General features: G+C 42.5%; 2 protein-coding genes across 2 annotated transcripts; one reads left to right on the top strand and one right to left on the bottom strand.

Moving 5' to 3' along the window:
• Nucleotides 1-595: 595 nt before the first annotated feature.
• On the top strand, nucleotides 596-5,763 carry mex3a (mex-3 RNA binding family member A). Its single transcript, XM_071907182.2, has 2 exons — nucleotides 596-1,016; nucleotides 4,507-5,763. The coding sequence occupies exons 1-2, from the start codon at nucleotides 596-598 to the stop codon at nucleotides 5,661-5,663; spliced, it is 1,578 nt and encodes a 525-aa protein (XP_071763283.1). The 3' UTR covers nucleotides 5,664-5,763.
• Nucleotides 5,764-14,072: 8,309 nt separating this feature from the next.
• Nucleotides 14,073-24,591, bottom strand: rab11al (RAB11a, member RAS oncogene family, like). The gene is made up of 5 exons (XM_071907163.2): nucleotides 24,258-24,591; nucleotides 20,815-21,010; nucleotides 19,228-19,421; nucleotides 18,017-18,097; nucleotides 14,073-15,980 (listed from the first exon to the last, which is right to left on the bottom strand). Exons 1-5 carry the CDS (start codon nucleotides 24,295-24,297, stop codon nucleotides 15,841-15,843), a joined length of 651 nt encoding a protein of 216 aa, XP_071763264.1. The 5' UTR covers nucleotides 24,298-24,591; the 3' UTR covers nucleotides 14,073-15,840.
• Between the last annotated feature and the right edge of the window lie 1,342 nt (nucleotides 24,592-25,933).

The raw sequence follows: 25,933 nt of genomic DNA, 5'->3' as shown, positions 1-25,933 counted from the left end.
TTGACACCATTTTTTTCAGCTGCACCTCTAGGTGACCACGTGTACACTCTAATTGCATATAGTCTTTGCACCTTTTGATGCGCAATTGTTTTCATCCTGATATCCTTACATAAGTCGCCAAAATGCGGTCTTTACATTGCAGCTCAAGAGCTATGAACGAGTCTGGCTCAAACGAATATGAGTGCGGTACAGGGGGGGAAACGGCGATATATTTTTCCTTCTTTTCTATAGGTGAAGGAAGGCAGCTAGATGTGAGATGCCACAGGCTTGGGAACCTGAGACGGAATGGTACAACGGGAGGGCGGCTCGTTTTGTCTCGGCGAGGAGGGGGACTGTGTAAACCAGACTGGGTGGAGCAATACATCGCCTAGCCCCATCTATCGTGCAGACGGCCTTGTGTCCCGTTTGCCTAGAGCTCGGAGAGAGACTACTGTATTGAAAGTCTGGCGGACAGAGAGAGAGGGGGCCGGTCTATGGGAGGGACTAGCGCAAAGGGGGGAATTGGAAGGAGGAGGGGGGCGAGGAGGAGGCGGCACGGGTGCTGTTTCTCCAGTCTCTTTCCCCTGTCTTTGTCTCACACACTCTTTTGTTAGCCATGCCTAGCCTGCTGGTTCTAGCAGGGATCATGGAGAAAAATGGGGGCTACGGCGGGGATCTGGCCGGCTCCGGCTTCGGAAGCGAGGGTCTCCTTGTGCCGCCCGATGAAGAGGAAGACGACTCCCGTGCCCTCAGGGTCGCGCTGGGCCAGTTGTCTCTGCTGGGGCTTGGGGAAGGCGAGGACGGCGGCGGAGCCCCAACAACAGGAGTACAGGACCGGAGTAACAATAACAACAACCACCACAACCATACGAACAACGTCGGAGGTGGCGGGGACACGGGGATTCTGCAAGGGAAAAGCAAGTTGTGCGCCCTGTACGAGAGCTCCTCAAGTGAGACGAAAGGACGAGGCTGCAACATAACAGAATGCGTCCCAGTGCCCAGCTCTGAACATGTGGCCGAAATAGTGGGGAGACAAGGTAAACCGCTGGGTTGCAAAATCTTTCCCTCCAAACTTATGCTATTATCCTACTAACTGTGATGCATTATCACCCCCGTGGTTTCCAGTATATTTTGTTTTTTGTTCTGTAAGTGTTACCTGGTGTTATTGACAAAGAAAAGGGAGTGGTGTGTGTGCGTGTGTTTTTTTTGTTGTACTCCCCAGAGACATCAGCCTCCCACTTTTGCTACAATGTTGCAAGTTCTCGTGCACTCATCATTACACTGCTACGTTGTAACAAGTCGTTCGCTCCTTTGTGCTTATTGTGCTTTAAGTGAATTGCACAAAAGCATGAGTGGATCCGTTCCCTCCTGGGCGCATTATTCTACATCCACGCCATCAATGTCAGCGCACAGACGCACACTGGAGCAGGGAGAGCACTTGCTTCCTTTGTCGTCTGAAACGCGCCAGACTGTTCAAAAAAGGCAACGTGCAGCTGGTGAAAACAGGAATGCGTTTCGCCTTGAATGGTTTACTAAAAAAATAACATAATTAACCCATTCGGCTGTGATGGTTGAAGATGTTTTGCTTCTCTCCAAATTTATTCAGCTCATTGTTTATGTTGCGCACTGCCCCAGTGACACAATTGGACAATAGAGCGAGCTTGTTTCCCCCCCTTTTTTTGAATGAGTGAGTTGGAAAGTTAAATTCCAGTCAAATTCCAGATTCAATCCATTTTTCTTACGGTAGGATGGGTTTTTTGAACCAGGACTTGAACTTGAATGACAGCAGCTGTCAAACAAAGGTGTGAAAGTGGGGGGGGGTGAGGGGAGGGGCGCCTTATTAGACAGTGTTGCTACTTGGCACACGGGATGGTCTTGAAGGGTGACTCAGCGAGAAGTTGCACCAAGAAGTGGGAATCTTTTGTTTTTTTTTCTGGGTTAGTCTTTGTCTTTTTTTCTGATAAAAACAGAATAGTCTATTGTTTGAGCTCATTTCAGTAAAGCTGTTGTCAGGTGATTTTTTGAGTCAATCCAAGTTGTATCTGTCAAGTTTGAACCTCAGTAGATTTTTTTTCTCAGAACCAGAGAAACCAGAAGTTGAATTTTCCCCTTTTCTTTGTGCTTGGTGGTGGTGCTTATGTGGCTGCACCCATTGTTGACTGTTGTGATGAGCCCAATTGTTCGAGAGGGGCAGGGAAAACAAGGATGGACGGATGGATGGGGGGGCAGTAGCATCTAAAAGCTGAATGGGAGTCACGCCTAGGAGCTCAACACAAGGGCTCCTCATGAGCCCCACTTCACTGCACACTCTCAATACCACATGGTTGCCTAAGTCAGGAAGAGAGGGAGAAAGAGGGGGTAAAGCAGAGAGAGGTGGAGAGACAGTGGAAAGGGTATCATCAGTGAATCCTAATTTATCTTTGTGCCACAAAATAAACAGGTCTTCACAATGTCAAGTGGGTCCAGAAGAGTTGGGATGGCTTCTTTTAGCTATACTCCCCTTTCTTGCTCCACTGCTGTGGTAATGTGGATTTAGTTTGTGCCGCTAAGTGCCCCTCATCTCCCATTGCGGCTCCTGTTCGTTACTCTGAAGTGTAAGCTTTGAATTTTAATGGGGTAACTGAAGACAGCCGGAGGGTGGATCCAGTGAGCACAAGTGCAGCAAGAGGGCCCTTTTGCCTTGACCGAGAAGAAGTGCTGATTTGGGGGGATTTGAGATGAGCTGCTTTTGATTCAGGGCCTTCGTTAGTTGGCACTACACACCCCTTCTTCTCAGGACCGTGCATCGTAGCCCGCCTGGTGAATCTGGCAAGTGGAGCATCCTGTCATGGAGAAAAGGGATGGATATGATTGTTTTCTCCTCTGTCAAAGTCACAGGCATTGATTCCGGAGGATGCTCTTGTACCTTCCTCTGGAACTCTTTCATTACCACACTAGATCAAGGGTGTGCTTTTTTGAACCACAGGCGCCCCTTACAGCACAGCAATGAAAAACGTGCTCCCCAGTTGAAAAAAATAAAGCATACAGTTTTGAATTGAGCTAGAATGATCTTTGGGTTTTACCTAAGTCACAGGTTTTAGTGGATAACTTACAGAAATTCTATTTGACTATTCATGTAGTCTTTGTCTCTGATGGCCTTCATTTTTTTTTTTTTGTTAGAATTAATTCATCCTTGCCAATTTTGCTTACAGATGGCTCTTTAATTGTGACATTAACAATTTGTGCCAATTAAAATGTGTGATGCACTCCAAGACAAGGGCTTTGTCAATTGCTCTTTGACCCCAAATGTCATGGAGAAGTCTATTAGCCTAATATCAGGCATTGGCAACAAAGGGTATTTTCTCATTTGAGTATGAGCTACTAAACCCCCAGAATATCACTATCCCCAAGTCAATGCCACTGGTGCCAGTGAAGTAAGTGTTCCAGAAGTAAGTGGGGCTATTTAGCAGGGAGACACTTCGTCTTCAATCTGAGGTGTCTTTAAACCTTTTGATACATGCTGCTGTGATTTTCTGGTAGCTAAAGTAACAGTACGCTGTGTGATCTGAAGCACCTGGAGTCTGGTGAGATGAGCTGAGATCTGTTCATTGAATAGATGCCTGATGATTGTTACCAGGCCAAAGAGACACACTGGTTTCTTTAAGACACTGCTGAGACAGGAAAGGCATGGTTGACTCGTCAATAAATGCGGCAGTCTTAATGAGAAAGCTGCCTGGATTTCTGAATGGAAATGGACACACTTAATGGCTTGATGCATTCTTCATGGAGTGTAATATAAACAGAATTGCTGTGTCTTTTCTCATCATGTTCCTCTTGACCTCAAATGTACCTGACAATCCTCAACAATTACTCATTTATGCCCTGTTTTGTCCCATTCCAATGCCGGCGCAGACTCAGGTAATTTGACATGAAATAACATTAACCTGCACTCTCTCACATCAAGACTCTCCCCTAAAAGCACTTAATAGAGTAAGCTATTACACACTGATCAAAAACAGGGCAAATGCGGAGCAAGGAATGGCACAAAAATGATGCATGTGTAGGCTGGCTGTATTGTCTTGTAAGTTCAAGGAGAGGTCAGAAGCTGATTGCTCACCAGCATATTGCAAATGTATTGCATCTGCTCTAGCTCTTACACCTCTCCAAAACAATGATCTGTCTGCTGGCCAACAGCTCTGTACCATCCATATTAACAAGTGGTGTGTCTGATTTAGTGGACACTGATAGGTACACCTGATAAGTACACTAATGCTTAGGTGTTGGAAATGTCATAAATTATGGTAAAATATTCTGTCAATCTCTTGCCAGTGAAATCATACAACATATCAACATATTAAAGCTAAACTGGTGAAAAAAATATGAACATGTACTGAACAAAGGAAATTTAAGAATTTCTCTGAGCTCAGCTTGACAACAACAGTTGTGTGTTTTCACACTTGTAATTTCTTTATTTGATGTGTGTATCACAAAATTTGAATCAATGTATCATATTTGGCTTTGTTAAAATATCTGCTGGTGTCTCTGCAGGTTGCAAGATCAAAGCCCTGCGGGCCAAGACCAACACCTACATCAAAACCCCTGTTAGAGGAGAGGAGCCTGTGTTCTTAATTACTGGCCGGAAGGAGGATGTTGCACTGGCCCGCCGTGAAATCATCTCTGCTGCAGAGCACTTCTCCATGCTCCGGGCATCCCGCAACAAGCTGGGCGTGTCCTTTAGCGGGTCCCCGCCCACACCTTTGCCAGGTCAGACCACCATCCAGGTGAGAGTGCCGTACCGTGTTGTTGGGCTGGTGGTGGGGCCTAAAGGTTCCACCATCAAACGCATCCAGCAGCAAACCTGTACCTACATCGTCACTCCCAGTCGAGACCGTGACCCCGTCTTTGAGATCACGGGGTCACCGAGCAACGCAGAGCGGGCCCGCGAGGAGATTGAGGCGCACATCGCCTTCCGAACGGGAGGCCTGCATGACCACAATAACGAGAACGACTGTCTGGGGCCGGATGGCGGAAGCAGCCCAGCGGGCAGCAGCGGTGGTCTGGAGAGCCGGCTACAGCAGGTGTGGGGGCTGCAGGGGGGCCAGCGCAAGCCTCTCACCAGCAGCTACCGCCAGAACTTCTCAGATGCCATGGTTGGAGGGGGAGGAGGGGGAGGAGGAGGTGAGGGAGGGGGAATCTACACCAAGGGCAACTTCTCCAGCCCCGGAGAGAAGCCTTGCTCTTATTTTGGATCAGAGGGCACCCAGAGCTGGGGTGACCCTGACTACCCCAAACAGGTGGCCTTCTACGCCCAGCAGCGTTCCAAGAGCTTTGGCGGCCTGCCCCTCCCCCTGACCAGACTCTCCCCAGGTCTGCCGGAGCCCTGCGGGGGAGGAAGCACCACCAACTCTTCAGTCACCAGCATTGTGGCCGTGGCCGGCTCACCCCATGCCCAGGCCCGCCGCGCCCACAGCGAGCCCACTTCGGCCGGTGGGGGTTTCCCTGGCCGTCTGCCGGTGCCGGACTCACCGCCGGCCACTGTGCGGGACTGCATGACCTGCTTCGAGAGCAAAGTGACGGCTGCCTTGGTGCCCTGTGGCCATAACCTCTTCTGCATGGAGTGTGCCATCCGAATCTGTGAGCTCAACCACCCAGAGTGCCCAGTGTGCCACACCCTGGTCACGCAGGCCATCCGAATATTCTCTTAAGGAAAAACCACATCAGTTTTTATCATTAGTTTCATCAGTGTTTGTTCAATAATTATTTACTGTTATTATTATGATTATTATTATAATACGTAAGTACTTTTTTGTTTTTCAGAAAATTTAAAAACAACCAAGCAGATATTTTAGAAGGCACTGCTTGCTTTACTAAAAAGTATAAGAAATATTTTTAAGTTTTTCTTTTATATATATATATGCATATATATTTTATAAAAGTTTTGTTTATAAGAGAAGTATAGTACCTTGCATTTTCAGTTTTTTGACTGCTGCTGTTTTTCATTCATGAATCACAGTGTAGGCAGAAGTAGATAGTAATGTGAACATTTTATTATTCAAATTTTTATTTTACCATGAAGTGGGTTTATATGGAAGGAAGAGGATGATTGTTGAGGTACCCAATCTGCACCTGATTTACCTAGAAAGTCAGTATGTTATTATTAGAAGGAAAAAAGATTGAATTTTCATCGCACCTTACAATCATCTTGGTCTCAAATAGGATTGTCAATCATACCTTGAAATTTAGGGAGCTGATGTGAAGGTGAATTCAGCCTATCATTTTTATTGTGATTTGATATAATTGGTCCAAAACAGATATTAATTTTAACAAATTGAAGAAGAGAATAGATTGATTCTGGTCAAAGCTTTGTAATCTTAATGAAAAAGAAGAAAAAGCAGCCCCCTAGTTCATTCTTATACCTGGTAGTAAACCAGATTAACAATTCATAGGGATAGGACATTCCATCACTTATTTATAGTATTTGGTTATATTTTATTGGTGTCATTATTCACAGAGATAGATGAAAGTTGTACAAAATATATGAGTAAAATTTTCTTTCCAATAGTCATTGATTACACCTTGGTCACTGCAGTTTGTTGAAAAGATTCAGCAATGCTTGCTCCTCGTGGCACTTGAAAAGCATGTGGTTCCTCGGTTGGCGTTAAGCACTGATTTAATTTGTGAGGCCGAAAGCCTTGGAATTCATCCAGTTGGCTAGTTCTCGAGATCTGTCTCCCCGATGGACTCGTTTCAAAGCCACCTTAACCGCGCTTTATTGTCTTGTGTGGTCATTTGGCCACGATCGCTGAACGATATAGGACAAAACGAGAGCTCCAGTCGACAAGCATTTCTCTGAGGTGTACACAGTGTAAATAAGAAAGAGAATTAGTGTGTGGACAGAAGCCGAGTAAAACGTATAGCTGTTTCCCGAATCAGCAACAGACTCTCATTAAAATAGTCAACACTGTAAAATACAGAGGCCCAAATCAGTAATCCTTACTCCACGTCCCCTATGCTAGCAGCTTTGTATGTGAGCTCTGAGGGGCCTGCTGTCTCCCCTGTAATTAGCAGAGCTGTACAGGAGCAGGTGTTTCATGGTACACTGTGGCTGTGACCTCAAGTTGGAGGTCTCGCTTAGCCCCCTCTCTTTCTCTCTTTTCTTTGGGAGTGGCCTTTATTTCTCCCCCCTGCTTACAGTTCGATCGTTGGCTTTCGAAGGCCATAATGACTGCAGCCGTCCCACAATGCATTGCCTCCCTGAGTGGGGCGTATTGTCTGGGCCCAGTAGTGGCGTGGGCTGCCGAGTGCTCGGACACGGCCTGGATCTACTCATTGATAATTAGGCAAATGGGCTGGTCCAGGTGCGGACCGTGTGGGGACTCTGGAGCTGTATAGAGGGTAGGACAGGGTCCCGCAGTGAGCCGCTCACTGCCCCGCCCCACTGTTAAAAGCATAGAGGGGGCTAGTCAGGCTAGTCTGGATGCAGCTGGGCGAATAGGACCCCCTCCTTCCATTCCTTCCTCGCCCTTTCCTCCCTCCCTTTCCTCTCCTTCTCTGCTGCTCTGAGCTATCCCTACTGGGGAGAGGGGCCTCTTTTGTCCCAACACACACAAAAAAAAAAAACATTTGAAAGAAAAGAGACTAGCCGAATTTGGCAGCGCCTGTGAAATGAGGAGGCTTAGAAGCAAAATAAATTATCTACAGTTATCAGTAGATACACCAATTACCTATTTCAACCATAATGGCACACAATGTATAGTATTCCCTTTCAAGATGATAAAAAATGTATGCGTTCACATACTAGAGTATCAGCAAGATTGTGTGATCTTATCACGTGGGGTGCAGCATTACCCCCCCCAGCACACCCCCATGAAATTTGGAAGGAGGCCTGTTTGTGTGACAGCGCTAGAGCAGATCGAAGTTTCCACAGAGCCCCCGCCCCTCCTTACCTCCAGGCTCCCCCTGCCATCTCCCTACTGTATGGGACATCCTGCAGCTGCCCCTTCACTATGGACACCCGGGCCTCAGCCAATGGCTGGCCAGCTTTGAGCTTCCAGAATGAAATCAGACAATTGTAATTGACAGGAAAGCAGAGGAAACGCCCCATTTAGCCACCACTCATGCTGAATCAAATTACACACCCTCTGCGTCTGCCTTAGCCCCAGCCTGGGGATTTCAGAGGGCTAGAGGAGAGGGGATGGGGGTAGGGATTAAAGCTGTTGAAGGATAGGGGTGAGGGGAGGTGGGGTGGGGGGTGCGGTGGGGGTGGGGTTTTGGGGAGAGAAAGAGAGAAGTCTGCTCAAAAAAAAGAGAGACCTTGCAGATCCGGCAATTTTATGGATCATTCAAGTCTTGCAGAGAGTCTGAGGTGCTGCCACATGTGGGCCAGTAGTGATGACAGGTGAACACCGGTGATTCAGCAGGCCTCTTGTGTTGTAGTATTGGAGAACAATTCAGTCAGCTTCTGTCTCAAAAAAGGATGAATAATTACAGTAGACTGTTGTCTCCTATACAAGGACACAACAGCCCCCCCTCTCCCTTTTTTTTCTTTTTTATACTATAAGCAGACCGCTCACTTTGTGTGTGGACTGTGAAGAAAGCACTATACTTGCAAAAAGTACCCTGAATTCTATCAGATGTAGAAATAAATAATAGTGAGCATTTTATGGATGGGGAAATTGCACAGTGGTTTGGCCTAAGCTTTCAATGTCAAATTCAAGGCAGTATGATACTGTTCTTTGAACTTAGTATTTTTGTTATTTTGTTTTCCGCCTTAATGTTTTATTATTATTAAAATATTGATATTGCCTTCACTTTGGCATGCAAGGTAGCAACGTAGGCCTTTTGATAGTATTGCCCCCTAAAACAACTTTTAAAGTACTTATTTTTGGAGAAAAGAATGTGAATCAACCTGCCTGGGTGGGGATTAGAGGGATTCAGGAAATTAGGCTCTTAAAACACTTTACTTAAAATGTAGAGTAAAGCACCTTATTACAAAACATGCGCATTTGATTAATACCAAACCGACCACTGATGGTGAATATTTCTTCATAGACTTTGAAAGACATGCACATAAGGATTCCCTATCATCTTTTGTATTATGGTGGTTCTTGTTATTCCTAATACTAGTACTAGTGGTAATTTGGGAGACCTCTCATCCATTCAGTCGATGCTGATGACTTGGTTGAGTTTTGCACTGGTTTAATTAAGAGAGGGCTTATTGGAGATTCTCCCTGTTTAGACGCTGTATAAGTTAATGAGTATTGTACTTTATGGGAAAGGACTCTGAGCATCTATGTATATATGTGTATCGGTTATGAACATCCAGACAAAGGCCCACTTAAAGTGAGGTTTTGATTATTTTTACAAACTGAAAATATCATTGTCAATGTTTTAGCGTATGAAATTCAAAAATGTTTCTGACTTTTAGGGAGAATTAATTTTTATATGCGCGTCCCCTCATCCTTTTGATTAAAATAGTATATTAGATAGATCCATACATGTAAGAAATATTATTTAAACGGATTAACGTATTTCATCCAAATATATAGATAAGAAATTAACCAGACACTACTATATACTGTAATGATGAATATCCTTTATGAAGCCACTGATGTATAAATCCAAACTCTCAAATAGAAAAATGAATAGTATGTGTAATAACCTATCCCCAAAACAGTTTGAATGAATCAGTTTCTATGTATATTAGGATGAAAAGCAATAATAGGACTATACTGGGACAATAAACAGAGGAGCCTGCTTAGTCAGTTCTTAAAAACCATACGCTATTCAGAATTTGACCTTGATTATTAGGATAATACCATTGCATTTTTGTCTCATATCTGCTTAAAATGCATTATGGATTCATGCCAATGTAGAAAGAGAGATATAATTAATTAGTAACGGTTTCAGGCACAGTAATTGTTTTTGTTGTGTTCATCAGGCTGTTAGTCATTTATGATTGCTTAATTCCCTGTCTTTTTTATGTTGAATATCAATCAGACTCCAACACACAGTGGGCCAACACCAACCTTAAGATTCCCTCTCCCGAGTAGCAGTGAAATTATGAGAATGCAATTTCTGTGACTTAGAAGAAACCTCATTGCGCTGTACAAGTGAACAGTCAAGTGTAAACAAACTGCATTTCAAGAGCACAGCATGAACACTGAGATGTTTCCTGTTTGTCAAAAAAAGCAGGAATTGGGGACTTCAATTGTGACAGACTGATGTTTGTGGAGGCTTTGGTCAGAAACGTAGACACAGTAGTAAGAACTAGGAGGTAGGACTACATGCTGAGATTTACCTCTCACTCTCTTACTGCTATCATTATGTTGTCCATGTGAAATGCATTGAGCCAAATGGTTTCCTAGCAGTTATTTTACACTATCTTCTTTGTATTTACTTACATGTAGGGACAAAATTCTCAGTTAGATGAAGCATATCTTGAGACTAGTTGTGTTTACATATTAACAATGTTAAGTTTCTGACTTCATGGCACTATTTGATACTTTTTAGTGTTGTAACTACTTTTCATCTGTATTGCTTTTGAAAGAAAAAAGGTCAAATGTAGCCAAAGAACAAAACACAAGGAGAGTTTCAAGGACATGAGCTAACTTATCGCATCAGTTAACTTTTTTTTTTTGTTTGAAAATCAACATGGATTAGAGTTTATTGAATCGGGGTGATTAAGCTTAATGTGATAAATAATCAGCGTTCATAGAATTCCTTTGACTGTTTACCCAAAAGTAATGGAGAGTGCAGTCAATCAATATCTGTGAAATGAAGGCATATCATGTTTCAGTGTTGTAAGATTAGTTTAATACTACAGAGGCGCCGGTAACTGACTTACTACTCCCCAAAGAGACCACCTTATAGCACATCATAGCATTTATACAGGTGTAAAAGTCCTTTTATGAGTAGTTTTCTATTGTCCAGGTTAGGTTTCAAAAAATAATATCCAGGGAATATATTTGTCTCTTTGAATTCCTTGACCCACCTTGAAAAGTTATGATCAAACGGGACTGCCCCAGTAATAAAAAGACTGTGAAGGATATGGAAGTATGTTGACAAGCCAGTCAAAATTCAGGTTGAATTTCTGATTTTTAAAACTCCCAGAGTAATCAGTAATCCGGTAAATTAAGATGTAAATGAGTTGACAGTGTAATAGTACCACCTTGTTTGAATGAAACGACACTGTGGTTTTAGTTAATATTGTTTAGAGAGCCATTAACTGTATCCTTAAGTTTAATTGCATGTTAGTAAAATAATAGTTCAGTAGGTAAGATTTATTGGAAAAAGTAAGATCCCATAAAGAATTCATCAACCTGATACCTGAAGTGTATAAAAAGCTTTAAGACCTTAAAATGGACGTCAGTTTAAATTCATATATTTACCTTGTAGTTTAACTAATTGATATAGAAAGTTTAATTATGATTCTTATGAATATGCTAAGGTGTAAGTTTCATTTATCCAACTCACCCAGTATGAAACACACTTTGATTCAGTGGAGGAACAAAGGGGTGGGGCGACTCACACGGTGACATTTGATTCGTTGATTTCTTGTTAGTATTATTTACAATATTGTATTAAGCTTACTATAATAGTAATGGTAGAAACTGTTGGTGTTTTTCTTCTCTTTATATGAAAAGGTCTTTATGCATTTATGTAGAATCCCTTTTAAGGAGTGATAGGAAATCCTTATTTCAATCGATGCACTTAAGCAATTGTACCAACCTGTCTAAATCACACGGTGAGCAAGTAATGCATTTGAATGTAAAAAAATGACCACTCAACTTAATGCACTCCTTACGCTTATTGTTTTGTCAATTTACAAGTGAGCTTTAAGTTTTAGTTTGTTTTTTGGAAAGAATTTGCGAGAGGTTTTCAACGTAGACTATATTTGAGTTCTTCCACGTACATTTATAGAAAGTAACTTAAAATGAATTAAAAAAAAACATATTACAGTTTCTCAAATCTATTTTGCTAACATGGGTTATTATTTCATAGAAAGCGGAGGAAAAAGTCAGTATCTGGATGTTATTTATGAAAAGTTAAAAAAAATGAAGCAACATATTTATGAGTAACCTCAAGACGTTTTGTTTTTTAATTAAAATTACAAGAAGTTAATATATTTCTAAACACAGGGAAGTCAGTTTCTACTAATAATTAAAATGAGAAAAGTTTAGAAGTTTTATTTATGAAAGCTATGGATGCTCACCTTTTCCACGTACTTCACAGTAAATGAAGTAAATGGGATGTGAGTTCCCCATAGCTTAAATTTTAACTTCAGACATGCACTATTTCAAACATCAGTGCATTCACGATGGAATAATGACAGAAAATAATATAATATTTTTTAGGATTTGGAGATATTTTAGTCACAGAGCATCAATTTTGTGCCTCAATTATATATTTTTCCTGCATCAGCATTCTTTGTGCAGTGCTGCTTGCTGTAACCCTTTTCCCCCTTCGACTAACCCCATGTTACTGACTGAACCCATTACTCATTTCCTCTGTAATCTAAACTCGCTTTTACTTATCAAACGTATAAAACATGTTATGACTGCAATGCTTGGAATGAATGAGGCAGCTGTGACTCTTCCAAGAGGGTCGCACATAACTTGTACACACTTTCATTCATACATTTTGTATATCTACTACTCGGGACAGTTTGCGATCAATAGTGACAGAACGTAATTAGCTTGGAGAAGAGAGAATCAAAGCCTTTATGAGCGAGTTTCCCTAATGTGTTAATAAGACGGAGTGCGCAAATTGAGCGGGGGCATCTAAGAGTGGAGAACAGTGCACCGTGTAGTAGATCTATGTAACTAGCTGCACACACATATACACACAACAACAGATTCATATCCGTACTAGTTTGCATGTATGTTGTATGGTCACTTAGATAGGAGAAATAGCGCAGGTCCTGTGTTATCCTTTAACGTCAGCACTCTTGGGCTGTTTCTCCTCTGTAGATTTTCATAGTTGGAGTCTCTTTGGAAACAAGAAAGTTGACACGAGTTTGAGGCCAGGCAAAGAGACCATTTCAGTCCCCATGTCTACGTTTCCACGCCTGATTTTGTGTTCTCAGTTAACCTGAAAATGATGAAAAGCTTGTTGGCACCTCATTACATGGACTGACTTGAAGTTCTTAGTTGGTATAAGAGTTGATATTTAATACAGAACAAAACTTGACAAATTACACTACAATGGCACGTTTTCTGCCTCATGTGAAGCATGGGGACTGAAGTGGCACTCACTGTTGAAACTCACAACCTTTTCCAAAGGGGCCGATACAGTCTGACAGTTTGTCTTTGGTAGCGTTTCCGATTCTTCCAGCACAGTAGAGGTGTTTCATACCGGTCTAATAGTGGTCTTAGTGCATTAGTTTTTGGGCCAGCATCACCTGGCATTAGTTTCTGGTTTCTCTGTGAACAGTGAGAGAGGGTTCCCCATGTGGCCCTCCGTGGCTGACCGTCAACTTGATGGATGGAAAAAAAAAAGTCTTTGAACTCTGTTACAGTGTACCGTGCCCTTACAAGGCATGTGATATTGCAGGTTTATTTCTTATAGCACATGTTTTTTGTGAATTACATTTTTTGGAGACATTTTTATTATTATTGTATCTGCGCCATATTAGTTTTGGTTCTTTGTTATTTTTCCAAGATTCAAGATGTATTGTAAATGTTTCTAATAAAACAAAAATGAAATAATCTCCAATTGAAACTCATTGTGCTATTTTTTTTTGTTGTTGTACAAGATACCTGGACTGCATGATTATGGTTAAAATGATAATTATTTTGCTGAGTAGTGTGATCATGACAATTAAGTTTTAGTCCCAATGATATGAGGAGCAAAATTATTTTATATTATATTAACATGTTTTGTATTTCAAATACAGTAGACATCCTAAATGAAATTATTCAATGTGGCCAAGTCAATATTCTACGATTATCAATTCTAACAAAAATCATGACAAATAATACAATTATACACAACTAATTGTGCACCTCTACCAGATTCACTAATGAAATGCCATAGAGGAGCCTGCTACTTACAGCTCTTAATTGTTTTAAAAAATCCAATTCCTAATAAAAGAGAAATAAAAAGAGCCAGGCTATTAACAAATGAGATTTATTTATACATATGCAGTCCAAATATACACATATTAGAATAAACGTTTAAAAACCCCTAACCTACACCACCCAGTTGAGAACTCAGTGTTGATGTGGAAACACCTCAGCAGGATAATAGCTGTTTGTGTGCATGCCCTTTGGCTTTAATCATGCCGCCCCTAACATGACCACACTTTCTCCTTTTCCCCTCATCTATTAGACTATTAGATACCAACCAAACCAATCCTGGCCCCACCTCCCCACCCTCCCCAGGAAATAAAGACAAGTGAGAGTGAGGGCACTCCTCAGGGAGATCCCAGAAGGCATAGTCCTGTTCCAGTTACATGCGGTGTAGAGAGAGAGAGAGAGAGTAGGCGGGCGGGCAGTGGAGGATTTCACTTACAGTAAAACAAGCCATCTTGGGTACATCAGAGACCAGGGAGCAGGGCAGGGCTGAGTGCCCTCACTACCCCATCCCCTGAAACATTATCCATCCATCCATCCATCCCAGCTAGCAGGCAGGCAGCAGCACAGGGTTGTCCATGCATTTAAACCAATTCCCTCATCTCTCCCCCCTCTACCCAAAAGGTTCAGGGGTGAAATGGTCATCAGCAGTGCCAATGCAGTTATCCCATCCAATTGTGAGGCAGTTATCCCATCCAATAGCGATGCAGTTATCCCATCCCATCTAGAGTTAAGACAACACCCTGAAAAGCTTGCAAGAGCATGGCTCGTCTGTAGAATCCAAAGTGTGCACAGGGCAGGAATGTGTACCAAGCGCAGATCAAAAGCAATCAAAAGAGAAATTACATACATCGAGGTTAGGGACGGAAGTTATTGCTCTGAAATGCCCTGTGGAACACAGCTTGAACAAACCAACTTCAACCAAACTCCAGCAGGTGCATTTTGGGAGATGGCTTAAACTCCTGTAGTTGACCTTAACATATACTTCATAAAAAAGATTTGATTATGGGCAAAAGCAGAAGCATAAAAAGCAAGAGAACTCCCTTCGCTGGGAAGTAATCAGTGTGGAAAATCTAAACCACCCAGTTAATGCGCAAACCCTTTGGCCAAACGAGACCTTAATCTAGTGTTCAATAAATATTATAAAGGGACATAAACTCTAAATACATTTTGGGACAATGGGAATGACAATAGAGACAGAGGGGTTACAATTCAGAGATGCCAGGTCTCTTCAATGCAGATTTTTATTGCCCATTCTCCTAGTAGTGGGGAACTGAGGGAAGGCGTTTGCAGGCTTGTTAAATAGAGCTTTCAATGGGTGGGCAGTTCACAATGACAGAAAATGTGACGAGATACAAGGGGACCTTATAATGTGTTCAATTTCTCATTTGGTTGTAAATGAATTCAGCTCATGTGCCTCTTTCATATTTAGAAGTTGATCAAGCTCCAAGCGGAACTGCAAAGCTTAATGCATTGGATACGGACAGACCATCTCAGTGGAAAGAATACAATATAGACATTATGGAAGCAAAGATGATGGTCACCTGCTTTCTTTCCGTTTTGTACTAATTTCCCCCATCTGTTTATCTAAACTGCTTTGTTATCCCTCCTCCCATGTTTCCCCTCTTCATATAAACTTTTCTTTAAAAGTACAATGGACCAAATCAACCCCAGTACGAGTGTCCTCGTGTGAAATGATTCTCTCTACCTGTCTCTCCATCTTCCCTGTCCATCTGTCTGTCTCTGTCTTTCTATCTGGCTGTTTCTCCATTGCGTGGAGGTGAAGGTGGAGGTCAATGGCAAGGTCTCAGTTGTTCTGGCAGCAGGAACCCTGCTTGGCTGAGTTCTGGGTGGGCTGGACCGTGATGGGCACTACATTGGAGCCGGGTGAGAAGTCCGAGTCACTGCGTCCTGACATCTGCCTCTGTGACACAATGTTGTAGATGGCTGTGGGAGAGAGAAAGGTGAGAGGGAAGGAGTTAGGTGTGGATACAGATAAATCAAGGCAACAGTGGGACAGGTTGTGATAAGGACAAAAAGGACGGCATAACTCAACCGGCGTGCTATCCAGGCTCCTGGCTGCAGGAACTGCACCGTGTAAGACTCTTTGCATCTTAAACTGGCATCGTGATATCATCTGGCGGTACCAAGTTTATTTATATGCATTCCTTAAATCTGCAATATGCAACTTTTTTCACATTAAAATAACAATAAATAAATGGGATATATTATGCACCAGTATATATTATATATTACCAGTCTGTGGCTTTCTGTGACCCTGTGTGCTCATGCCTTAATCCCCCTTTTGCCTGAAATTGGCTTTTCATTTTTTTTTTTATGTTTGGAGCGTTTTGGGGCATATACAATTTACTGTGGGTGTGTCATATGAGCACAGCCAGCAGTGAGCTGGGTTGTGGCTATCAAGGTGAGGGTAGTGGCCACAGCACTGGGAAGTAATAGCAACAACAATGGTAGAAATCAGTAAGAAAAGAAGAAGTACATTGAAGTTAAAGGTGTGGCAGACAAGACCTGTTCAAAAACACAATGGACTTTGGCATTGCTTTTTTATTGCAGACTGCCTGTGTTCACCATCTGCTTCTTCAACGCCTGTGGTGGCTTTACGAATGCCAGTTACCTCAACCTCAGGCTAGTTGCCATTTGAAGGTAGACAGCTCATCAAGATGAGAAACAAGTGTTGGGGAAGGAACTTGACCAACTGAGGGGAGGAGGGCGGGACTACTGACTCAGGGCAAAAAGTTGTAGTCTATATTGTAGCTTTAACTTTCAACAAAAACTATAACAGGTGTAGTACAAAACGGTCCTGAAACCAAAGCTGCATATGAAGCAGGAAGGTTTAAAAGCAAAACTATACTCCTGGCTCAGACTGTGACATGGCACGTTAGGTGGTGAAACCACTTCTACAGATCCTCAACAGCATCAGATGGAGGGCTTATATGGAGAATCGCCCGACAAGATGACCTTTGCCGACCTGGGATCTGCCTGTTGCTGCTGTCCACACCTGGTATGTGTACTCTGCTCCAGCGGGTCTTCAGTTCAGTTCCTACTGGCCTGCTAACGCACTGCTAACTCCCTCTGTTCTCCTCCCTTAATGAGCTAATTAGCACTGTCGTTAGCTCAATGGGGCTCGTTGGTTTGAAGTTTTTATGAATTAGAAATTACTGTTGAAGACGTAGCATGGGCAGAATGGCTAATTGTTCAAATGGAGACAGAGGGGATTTGAACGCGGAGGAGAAGCAGAATACAAATGGCAAGTGGCGCATACTCACAGACTGATAGCCCCTGAAGCAATTGAACTGGAAGCACCACTCAACTGCTGGATTGTCCCTTTAGGCACTCCAGGGTTGAGCCAGTCACTGGCAATTGCTTTTCTCTCCATGTTACCAAGTCTCTAACATCAAATGCCTTTGTTAGGGTGGCTAAACATGCCTCTTGGGAAAATTGCCTATACACATGTACCAAATATGACATATCTGTGAACCAATATCAAAATGTCTTCTTGAACACGCAGATGCATCTGGTAGGTCGGGACTTGCATTCCAGAGTGGATTTGTGGCCACAAACAAAGACAAGCGCTCACTGGTTTGCTGGGGAATGGCCGTCTTCATACAGGCTCTCACCAGGCCTGATTGGCTGAGTGGCCTTTCAGCGTGCCAATTACCCATGCTTTTGACCTTAAAAAAAATTCAGGTGGTGTTCATGCCACTGACTACATATTAGTGATGGACATGGCCAATTGATGAGCTGGATTTTGCTGCCATCTAGTGGTGGAGGATAGGCACCGTCATGTAAAACATCAAAGCTAACTCTCAGATGGATCCAACTTTCTAATGAATCAAAAAATTATGGTTAAAGGGCTTGAGAGCTCCAGGCACTACTGCCCTTCAGGATCAATTACATTTCCATTCTATGATCTGAAATAAACACAAACAAGGCATTAACTGAGCAAAATTGTTGAAACTGACCTGTGAGAATAGTCTGGAAAGCCAGCTCCACATTTGATGAGTCTAACGCTGATGTCTCCAGGAAAGATAAGCCATGCTTCTCTGTGAAACACACAAGCACACAACACCATAATATATCATGTTGTGTTTATAGGGCTGTATTTTTTTTTTTTTCATAATTTCAGTACACTCAACTGAAGTCTAATGTACTGATCCTGTATGGCACAAGTGGTAAAGCATGGCATTAACACTGCAAGGATTAAGGTTTTGATTCCTACTCTGTGTAAAAATGTGTGCACTCATGGTATTTTAATACACTTTGGTTCACCAAATGCCATTTATGTAAAGTAGGTATCAAATCAGTGGTCTATGGCATAGAAAAACAGTTAGAACAAACGGGTAGCACTGAATAAAATGAAAAAGTAATGTATCTAGCCTACTTTCGAACTTTACTCTAATATGGTTCAACTGTACTCATGTATTTGTCTTTCTTCTAGCCAGTCTTATCATGAGTCATTTACAAGTCAAAGCATATGCAACACACTGAATCGGACACAAGCCACTGAACTCAAGGTCAAGAGCAAACACATAGACCCAACCAATCCACAATAATAAAAATGACAAAAGGTTGACAAAGTCATACTTGAGTGGACTGCCAGGCTGCCTGTAAAAAATTAACCCTGTTCTGAAATAATGCCCTGGAATTCTCTTAGGGCCGAGATAAGTGGGAAGTTCAGTGAATTTAAATCAAGTCCTTTTGACCTGGTGGTGTGCGTTCGTGAGAGCTTAGTACATACACACCTATGTGCTCAAACACAATCAAGCCTACAATAAATGCCATTTGGTGGATGCTTTTATGCAAAGTGCCTTACAGTATCACAAGTGCATTCATTTCTAACATGGGTGTTCCCAGTGGAAATAGAGCCTCTAGCCTTGGCAGTGTTACCAGGAGAGTATAACAAACAGTATAAATAAAAACTAAAGAAAACTAATCATAAGAAGAGCATTAATTATATTCACTGTCAGCAACACACTTGATAAAGTGTTATATAGTAGTTAAGGCAACATGAAGACCTAGTTGAAGTGGCTGGGGGTCAGTCGGTCTATGCTCATTATCATAGGTTTACCCTGGCAGAGTAATAGAACCTCATATCTCCCCAAATCAAAAGGCCTGGCCCATATACACATGTATGTACACATACACATAAATAATGCCATTAAAGTGAGAGTACCTGCAAAGGCCTTGGCCTCGTCTGTGGGAACCGCCCTTAGGTGGCGTAGATCGCTTTTGTTGCCCACCAGCATGATGACGATGTTGCTGTCGGCATGGTCCTGCAGCTCCTTCAGCCAGCGCTCTGCATTTTCATACGTCAGGTGCTTGGCAATGTCATAAACCAGAAGAGCTCCGACTGCCCCGCGGTAGTACCTGGACAACAGAAGAGGCGATGAACAAAATATAAATAGAAGTAGAGAAAGACAGTCTATTGACCCCCAAGGGTGAAAATTCAGATTTATCACCCGCCCTCCTCCACGGGGAGGTCAAAGGTCAGGGTGAGACCCAGAACAGCATCCGAGCAGCTTGTACGGACTCAGTGTCTTGCTCAAGCACACTTCCACAGGGCAAACACCTTTTGGTTACAGGATGGTCTCACCTCTGACACCTGCTGCCCCACAGTAAAAAGCTGCAATATGGGCTATAACTTTTTTCACATTAAAATAACAATTAACAAATAAGTAAAAAGTATATTACAAATGATCAGTCTGTCACCCTGTGTGTACCTGACAAAATCCCCCATTTGCCTGAAATTGGCTTTTCAATGATGTTGGGGACATTTCTGGGTGCACCATTTGCTGTGGGTGTGTGTTATTATGGGCGCGCCCAACAGTAAGGTGGGTAAGCTGGCAACAAACACAATAGCGCTAAGCAGCAAGAAATGAAAGAACAGTGAAGCTAGACATGCTGCAGACAAGACTCGGAAAACAGAAGTGAACATTGGCATTGCAGGTATTTTTTAAATTGCAGATTGGCTGCGTTTGTCGTCTGCTTCTTCAATGCCTGTGGCGGCTTTATGCATGCCAGTTACCTCAGCCTCAGGCTAGATGCCGTTTTAAGGTAGACAGTTCGTCAAGATGAGTGACAAGTGTCGGGGTGGGTAATTGACAAACTGAGGGGGAGGAAGGCAGGACTAACAATACACTTCCTGCCTCAAGGCGAAAAGTTGCTTATTGTAGCTTTAATGACTTTAGAGCATCCTTTACCAGCTACTCCAGGAAAGATACAACTGTCAAACAGGTTGGTTGTAGATTCAATTCATGACACAGAGGATGGCCCTCTGTTTCCATTTTCTATTGCTTGCAAGTTTGTAACCCCCAACGCCCCCCGCCCCCATCGCTGGTAAACCAGCCAAACTTCATCCGGTTGGGACTGTGAATGACAGTTTTGACAAACTTACACAGATTAACGCAAATGCATGAAGATGCCTCACACTCACTTTATCCACTTTTATATCATAAGCATTCAATCAAGTTTCAGGGATGTCACAGGACATTTGGTTACAAGCCCTTTAGGTTCCTGTGCTTAGTATGAACCTGTGTTGATAGCATGCTTGTTTCAACCACAGCCTGTGGGTTCCTGCATGTGTGTCTATATGTGTGTTTTACCCAATCGCTGACTATAGAGACATTATCTTAATTAAAAAGAGTTGCTATTATTTCTTTACGTGTGCATGGGTTTGTATAAAGTGTATCTCTGTACATGTGTGAGAAAGAGAGAGGAAGGGAGTGTGCATAGCAGCGATGACTTGATGCTTTGTACTCACGCAGAGGTGATGGCTCGGTATCGCTCCTGTCCGGCTGTGTCCCAGATCTGAGCCTTGATGGTCTTGCCTTCTACCTGGATGCTGCGGGTGGCAAACTCCACCCCGATGGTGCTCTTGCTCTCCAGGTTGAACTCGTTCCGGGTGAAGCGGGACAGCAGGTTACTCTTCCCTACGCCTGAGTCTCCGATCAGCACCACTACAGGAGAAAAGGTGTTTTGGGCAGAGGGAGAAGTATGTGCAAACCAGTTAGAAAGGTGGTCCTTTTATTTTGTAGGCCGTGTGCATAATTTAAAAGAAACAGTTCCCCCGAAATGAAAATTCAGTCATTAACTTCTCACCCCCATGTCTGTTGAAACTCCATTGAAGTTTGTATGAAAACCAAACACAAGGCGAGTCAGGCACCTTGGTTCCATCTCAGCCTTCTTCAAAACTACTGAAGTGAACAGGGCCATCTTTTTACATTTCCAAAAAAACAAAAGCACAAAATATCCATCAAATTTCTTCTAACAGCTCTCGTAAAAAGATGGCTCTGTTAACTTCAATAGTTTGGAAGAAGAATGCTGAGATCGAACGATGGGGCCTAACTCGCTTTTTGCTTGGGTTTTGTACAAATTTCAGTGGAGTTTCCACTGATAAGGGGGTATGTAGTTAACGACTGAATTTTCATTTTAGGGTGGATTATTCCTTTAAAGTCTAGTGTTGACTCATGATGATAATAACGATGGCTTTTGTGCTTTATCTCCTCCTCTACTGGAACCTCCTCTAAAATGTACTGAAACAAGCATTATGGGGAAGAGTGTGGAAAGCTATTTCCACAACTGTCAGGTGAGTCAGCCTGTCAAAGGGAACCTACTCTACCAACTCAACAGCACACCACCCTGTTATTAGGAAATAGGAACTAGCTGTGGAATGTTGAAATCACGTTAACAAATCAACCACTGTGTCTACATTTGTATTTAAGCAATCCTCATCCTAAAGGCAAACCGTATGCGTTCAAATTCGCCACATGCAACTATGGTGTAACAGACACAGGTGGAAACCTGTCCGCAGTGATGTGGCTCGCTCAAGCTGAAAAAGTCAAACAATGGTCCACTTGTCCCATAAGCCATCTTTCATTAACGCAGCCTTGGTTAGAATTTGTAGTTCAAAGAAGAAAGAGCAGCCTTTTCTTACAACTGGAGGCCTCTGGGGACTACACTACCCAAAAATGCGGCTACCCAACATGCCAAATGGGTAACACTGACATTCTCTATTTCGTCTGCCACAAAAGATCTTGGGTGGAGGACAAAAATCATTATGCAACCATTTCCAGGTCCTTTGCCATCAGAAATGTAATATCATGACCAAGTTACACGCCCTTTCACCAACCTATTGTGTGGCTTTGCATTCCTCAGCTGAAAAGATACAACACCTTTCTATTATAGGTACAACCCTGCACAAGTGACGTGGCATAGCCTATGTCTGCCTGAGACTGTAGGAATGAAGATTAAGGGGACAATTCACATCAAAATTTGTCAGATGGATGAAAAAAGCAATCTAATACTGAGAATCTGAGTCCATCTGTTTAGTGAGATTCCCTGATATCCCCTGAATCCCTTAAAATGAAAAGAAAGATTATCATCATATGTCTGAATTCATCCAGTGCATTCCTTTTCCATTCATGTGAAATTGAGGCATAATGCCGGCTAAGGCTAGCTATCGAAAACAGAATCCTTTCAGTACAGTAGGCTAATTATTTTTGTTACCAGTACTGATTTTGAGGCATCAAAATGGATCAAAAAGCTTGAAAATGATGGTTTATTACAGTGGGATTTCAGGTTTTTCACTGAATTAATGACATTTTTAAAAGATATCCATTGGGAAAAGCAGATGGCATTAAGATAATTCACCCTTTTGCATAGGGAAATGTGCTTTCAATCAACAAAGAAATGTGTTGAAGGAGGAACCAGTATTTGAAGCATCAGAATTGGTATTATATTCAAAAGTTTCCCACAGTCCCCAGCCGTAATGCTCATACACAATCACTGAAACGGCCATGAAAAGTAATATGGAAGTGGGTATGGCTCAAATAAGAGGAAAACTGGATGACTTCCTGTGCTGAACCGTTTGTGACTCACTGACAGCTCACCTGACTTGACTCATGTTATCCAACGGCGAGGAACAAAAGGAAGTGATAGGAACAAATGAGTCTTAACAATCACACTAGCTCTTTCCTGGTGAGGTGAAAGATAGACTGGCAGCCGACACCTTATCAGCAGTTCTATGGAGTGGCGTGTCCTTGCAGTGTTGCACTAGATTCAGATAAATTTGCTATTTGGCCACCAGAAACCAAGGCATTTTATCTGAGAGTGAGAGAGTAAATCTCATCTTCTCTATTCTCTCTTTTTTTTTGTCAGAGAGCTTCTGTGTGGACACACTCTCACACACACACACACACACAGGCACACACAAACAGACTGACTCCATGCAGGTATTTCCAGTTTGACTACACATGCTTGTTTAGTGTTCCATATTTGGACAAAGGACCGTGAGCACTTCGTTTCCCTTTGCTCATGACAAGGTGCAAGGGGAACTACTGTTTATATCAGGTAAACACAGGGACTATTGCTTAAAGATTTCCCCCTGCTTCAGTATCTTTAGTCAATGCCATAGGATACATTGTGCCATAGTCCTACTGCATAATATATGACAGAAATATCTAGTCACCAGGCAAACCAGGTAGCCTACATAGTACCTTTTAAAAAGCTGTGTTAGGGCATATTTACAAATGTTAATTATTATAAGTAGTGTCATTTTTGGTATATATGTGTTTAGTTAAAAACTACAGAAGATAGGACAAATAAAGATGGATGGTTCTGTTCAAGTGCCAAGATCTGTACATATTCTAGCCTGACTACACACAGTCGGGTGATTTCCTGTAGACAAAGTCAGATACAATACACTATGCGGCTGCCTTATAGCCGACTCTGTTTTCTCCCCCAAAACAAGTAGGGATCAGCGCTGTTTTGATGTGTCATCCCGCCACAGCTTATGACCCCTTGTTGGCCAATACTGCATCCCAAGATGATTGCATCATCGGCCTGCAAGATGATGACTCCACAGCAGATGCTACTTAATGCGATACTTAAGAGTCCTTACTAGCTACCTATCCTGTTGCAATCAACGGGCTGGCCGGGCTATAATGCAATGCCATATGTCCCAAACAAAGTTACAGCCCCAGCTGCGTATTTTCTCGGGCCTGATATGTCGCTGGCGACCCACACGCAGTGTTTGACAAGTTGTTGCTAATGTATACTACATATTTAACACATCTGACATCTCGACACCACATGAAATGTACTCATAGGGAAGTGCTGAACGTAGCGTTAAGGTCGAGACGACGACAGGCTGTATGTTACGCGAAATACACGAACTTAATGTGCCAGATATAAACAACGACTCACCTTTAAAAAGATAGTCATATTCGTCTTCTCTGTTGGTCATAGTTTCTCCTCTTCGGCTACTCTCTAGCTACGAATTTACGTTACGTTACTCGGACAAACTTCTTGTGTGTTTACTGCGAGACCGACCGACCACCGTTGACGACTCTTGTCTCGCACGAAAGAAGGTCAATTCTCACTCTGACAACAACAAAACCGACTTATTTAAAAAACAAATAAACACGATACGGTACTGTTGTTGTTTACAGACATTAAATTCCCAATAACAACTACTAACTAGCGTACAAAAGTTTCGCCTCGTCTCCCTCACCCTCTGTCATTTGCCATTTCCGAACGACGTAACGTCAATTGCTTAGTACCGCCTCTCGCTCGTTTTCCATTGGTCGATAGACGATCGACACCTGCCACTGACGTTGGTGTGATTGGCTCACTCAGCCCTCGTTCATGATTTGACTGCTCGTCGTTACTTGGGTGACGTCTTCAGGGCCCAAGCCTCTCTACAGGTATGTTGAGCCTCAGGTTAGCAGAGCCCAGCTGGCATACAGTGAGAGCTATCACAATTATCTCACTGCAACACGTGTCACTGCAGCCTGCAGTGCAGCCACAGCATTTCCTGGCAGACTAGAGCTCCCCGGGGAAGCCAAAGGAGCCATATTGAGAAATTTAATCAAATCTCTCCCCTCCCTCCCATGAGGACAGACAATTCAAGGTGACCCACAACTGCTTGTCTGTACGCTGAGAATAATTCAGTGGATCCCAAAGTGAGATTCAGGAACCCCCATGGATTCCTGAGGAGGTCGCCATCAAAATGAAGAAATTTCACTGTTGTTTCATTTACTGGGATGTATAGAAATGTACAGAGTTTTTTTGTAGGCCAATACCGATATTTATAACTTGAAGTCGATAGCCGATATCTTGTGCCAATACTCAATATCTTTAAATCTAAACATTTTGTGCCAAAAATACAAGTATTCAGGGTGTGTTCTCCAACAATGTGCCATTGAGAGACATGTGTATACAGGTTTTCATTTCAACACAAACACCAAACCAACTGATTTCAATCATTAGCACACTTTTAACCAGACAGGAGGAAGTGATCAGTGAAATTACCTGCTGTTGTGTTTGGCTGAAATGATAACATGGGTACACATGGCTCTTGCACGTGGTTAGAAAAACATTGATGTGACACTGAAACTCTCCACTGCACATTCAATGGTAAACTCTGGGATACATTAGGCCTTTAAATGAAGAATTGATTAAAAAAAAACCCCAAAACCCATAATTGAATAATAAAATGAATAAATGAAATGCAGATTTTACAGACTTTTCATGTATATATTTGTGGCCAGGAGGGAACCTGCATCATATCAAAGTTGGATGACATTAACTGGTTGATATGCGATATTTAATAATAGTCCAATATGTGTCTAACCTTTGTTTTCACTGTCTCTAACTGCGCTCCAATGGGTCCCCATAAAAATGAAGAGTAGTTTAATTTCACTGTTAGTTTTATTTACTGCAGTATACGGAAAGCTGTTTTTATCATACCTCTCTCCAGTGTTTTACCAGTGAGCTTTAGGAAGGTTTTTACACTCATTCCATGCCTGTATAATTCTGGTATGATATAGCCAATATGACCTGGGCCAGTTAATCACTCCAACCCAGTCAGGGGAAAAGTA

This window comes from Centroberyx gerrardi, chromosome 12, assembly GCF_048128805.1.
Source record: "Centroberyx gerrardi isolate f3 chromosome 12, fCenGer3.hap1.cur.20231027, whole genome shotgun sequence".
NCBI classification, from domain to species: Eukaryota; Metazoa; Chordata; class Actinopteri; order Beryciformes; family Berycidae; genus Centroberyx; species Centroberyx gerrardi.
Note: the sequence above shows the minus strand (reverse complement) of the source record. Positions and strands in the feature narration are given on the sequence as shown.

Coding starts and splice junctions, on each gene's coding strand:
- mex3a (XM_071907182.2), top strand. CDS start 596: ATGCCTAGCCTGCTGGTTCTAGCAGGGATCATGGAGAAAAATGGGGGC. Junction 1,017..4,506: donor CGAAATAGTGGGGAGACAAG/GTAAACCGCTGG, acceptor GTGTCTCTGCAG/GTTGCAAGATCAAAGCCCTG.
- rab11al (XM_071907163.2), bottom strand. CDS start 24,297: ATGACCAACAGAGAAGACGAATATGACTATCTTTTTAAAG. Junction 18,098..19,227: donor CGAGGCCAAGGCCTTTGCAG/GTACTCTCACTT, acceptor TGTGTTTCACAG/AGAAGCATGGCTTATCTTTC. Junction 15,981..18,016: donor TTTCCAGACTATTCTCACAG/GTCAGTTTCAAC, acceptor TCTCTCCCACAG/CCATCTACAACATTGTGTCA.